This window comes from Aplysia californica, unplaced genomic scaffold (assembly GCF_000002075.1).
Source record: "Aplysia californica isolate F4 #8 unplaced genomic scaffold, AplCal3.0 scaffold00045, whole genome shotgun sequence".
NCBI classification, from domain to species: domain Eukaryota; kingdom Metazoa; phylum Mollusca; class Gastropoda; order Aplysiida; family Aplysiidae; genus Aplysia; species Aplysia californica.
The window spans coordinates 1,081,650-1,082,744 of NW_004797315.1; the positions used below are offsets into that span (position 1 = coordinate 1,081,650).

At 39.1% G+C, this 1,095-nt stretch overlaps 1 protein-coding gene across 1 annotated transcript in view; it reads right to left on the minus strand.

Annotated features, from left to right (window-relative positions):
* Positions 1–264, minus strand: part of LOC101850143 — a 2,997-nt gene extending 2,733 nt beyond the window's left edge. Inside the window, exon 1 of the mRNA XM_005092360.3 lies at positions 124–264. Coding sequence (XP_005092417.1) covers positions 124–178 — 55 coding nt within the window. The 5' untranslated portion in view covers positions 179–264. The remainder of the gene's footprint in view (positions 1–123) is intronic.
* Between the last annotated feature and the right edge of the window lie 831 nt (positions 265–1,095).

The following is a 1,095-nucleotide window of genomic DNA, read 5'->3' on the forward strand; positions in this document are numbered from 1 at the left end:
CACACACACACACACACACACACACACACACACACACACACACGCTTTTTCCTCAACACCAACCAACGTTACGAAAACTGAAAAGACGAGCAAAAAAACCAGAAGGTACCCAGAAGAACTCACCAAGCCACAGTATGCATAGTGCTGAGAACAGCAAGTTTCCGGACAATCCGGCCATTGTGACTGGGGCTGTTGTTTCCAGCTGCGTTGTCGTCTGTCAACTTTCTTTTGACTTGTTAAAGCAAATGAATGGAGAGATGATGATGGGAATGGCGGCTCTACATTATATAGCCATACATCTGAAATTGCTTTGGAAACAATTTAGACATGTTTTGTATACGTCTCTGATGAATTCGAGCAACTGCTAACTGTAAATAAGATAAGAAATATGGGACTTCCCAAACGTCTTAGAATATAATAATCAGCTCAGCATATGCGTGGAAAGTTGAGAGAATTTGTGAACCTGTTCTTAATTCCAGTTCTGACCTCTTAAACAAGGCTTCTGTGAAAATACTAATTGTGCGACGGAGTAAAACACTTCCTGGGTTTGTTAATTAATTATAGCCTACTTTCCCCAAAATAAAAACTCTGAGTCTTCAGGAGAAAAACATAATTGGTCATAGATCTATTGCGACTCTATAATTGAAACTGTCGAAGTTTTACGCCTCTATAGACACTAAATTTTAAGGTCGTTTAGGAGGCGAGCTCAATAAATAATCTTCACATGCTTTTCTGGTCCAAGCATGTTTTGCAAGCCATTGGGCCTGGTAAAGAAAATATCGAACGATTTGGAATGCGTTTGAAATTCATAAGACGACAGAGCACCGACCAGACCAGTGCTAGATAGGTCTACCGGTATCAAACTCATTTCTTTTATTTAGCTATTATCACGGTGTTACTTTCAAGCAAAAGCTGAAATTATTTTTAAGCAGAACACTTTGAAGGGACAATAAGTTTAGATGGACGATATTCTGAACACTTATAATCTTTTTTTTGCAACTGAAAAAAAGGAGGTAAAAAGAATCAGAGAGCATGTGGCTATCGCTGAGAGAAAATAAGGTGTGTGTGTGTGTGTGTGTGTGTGTGTGTGTGTGT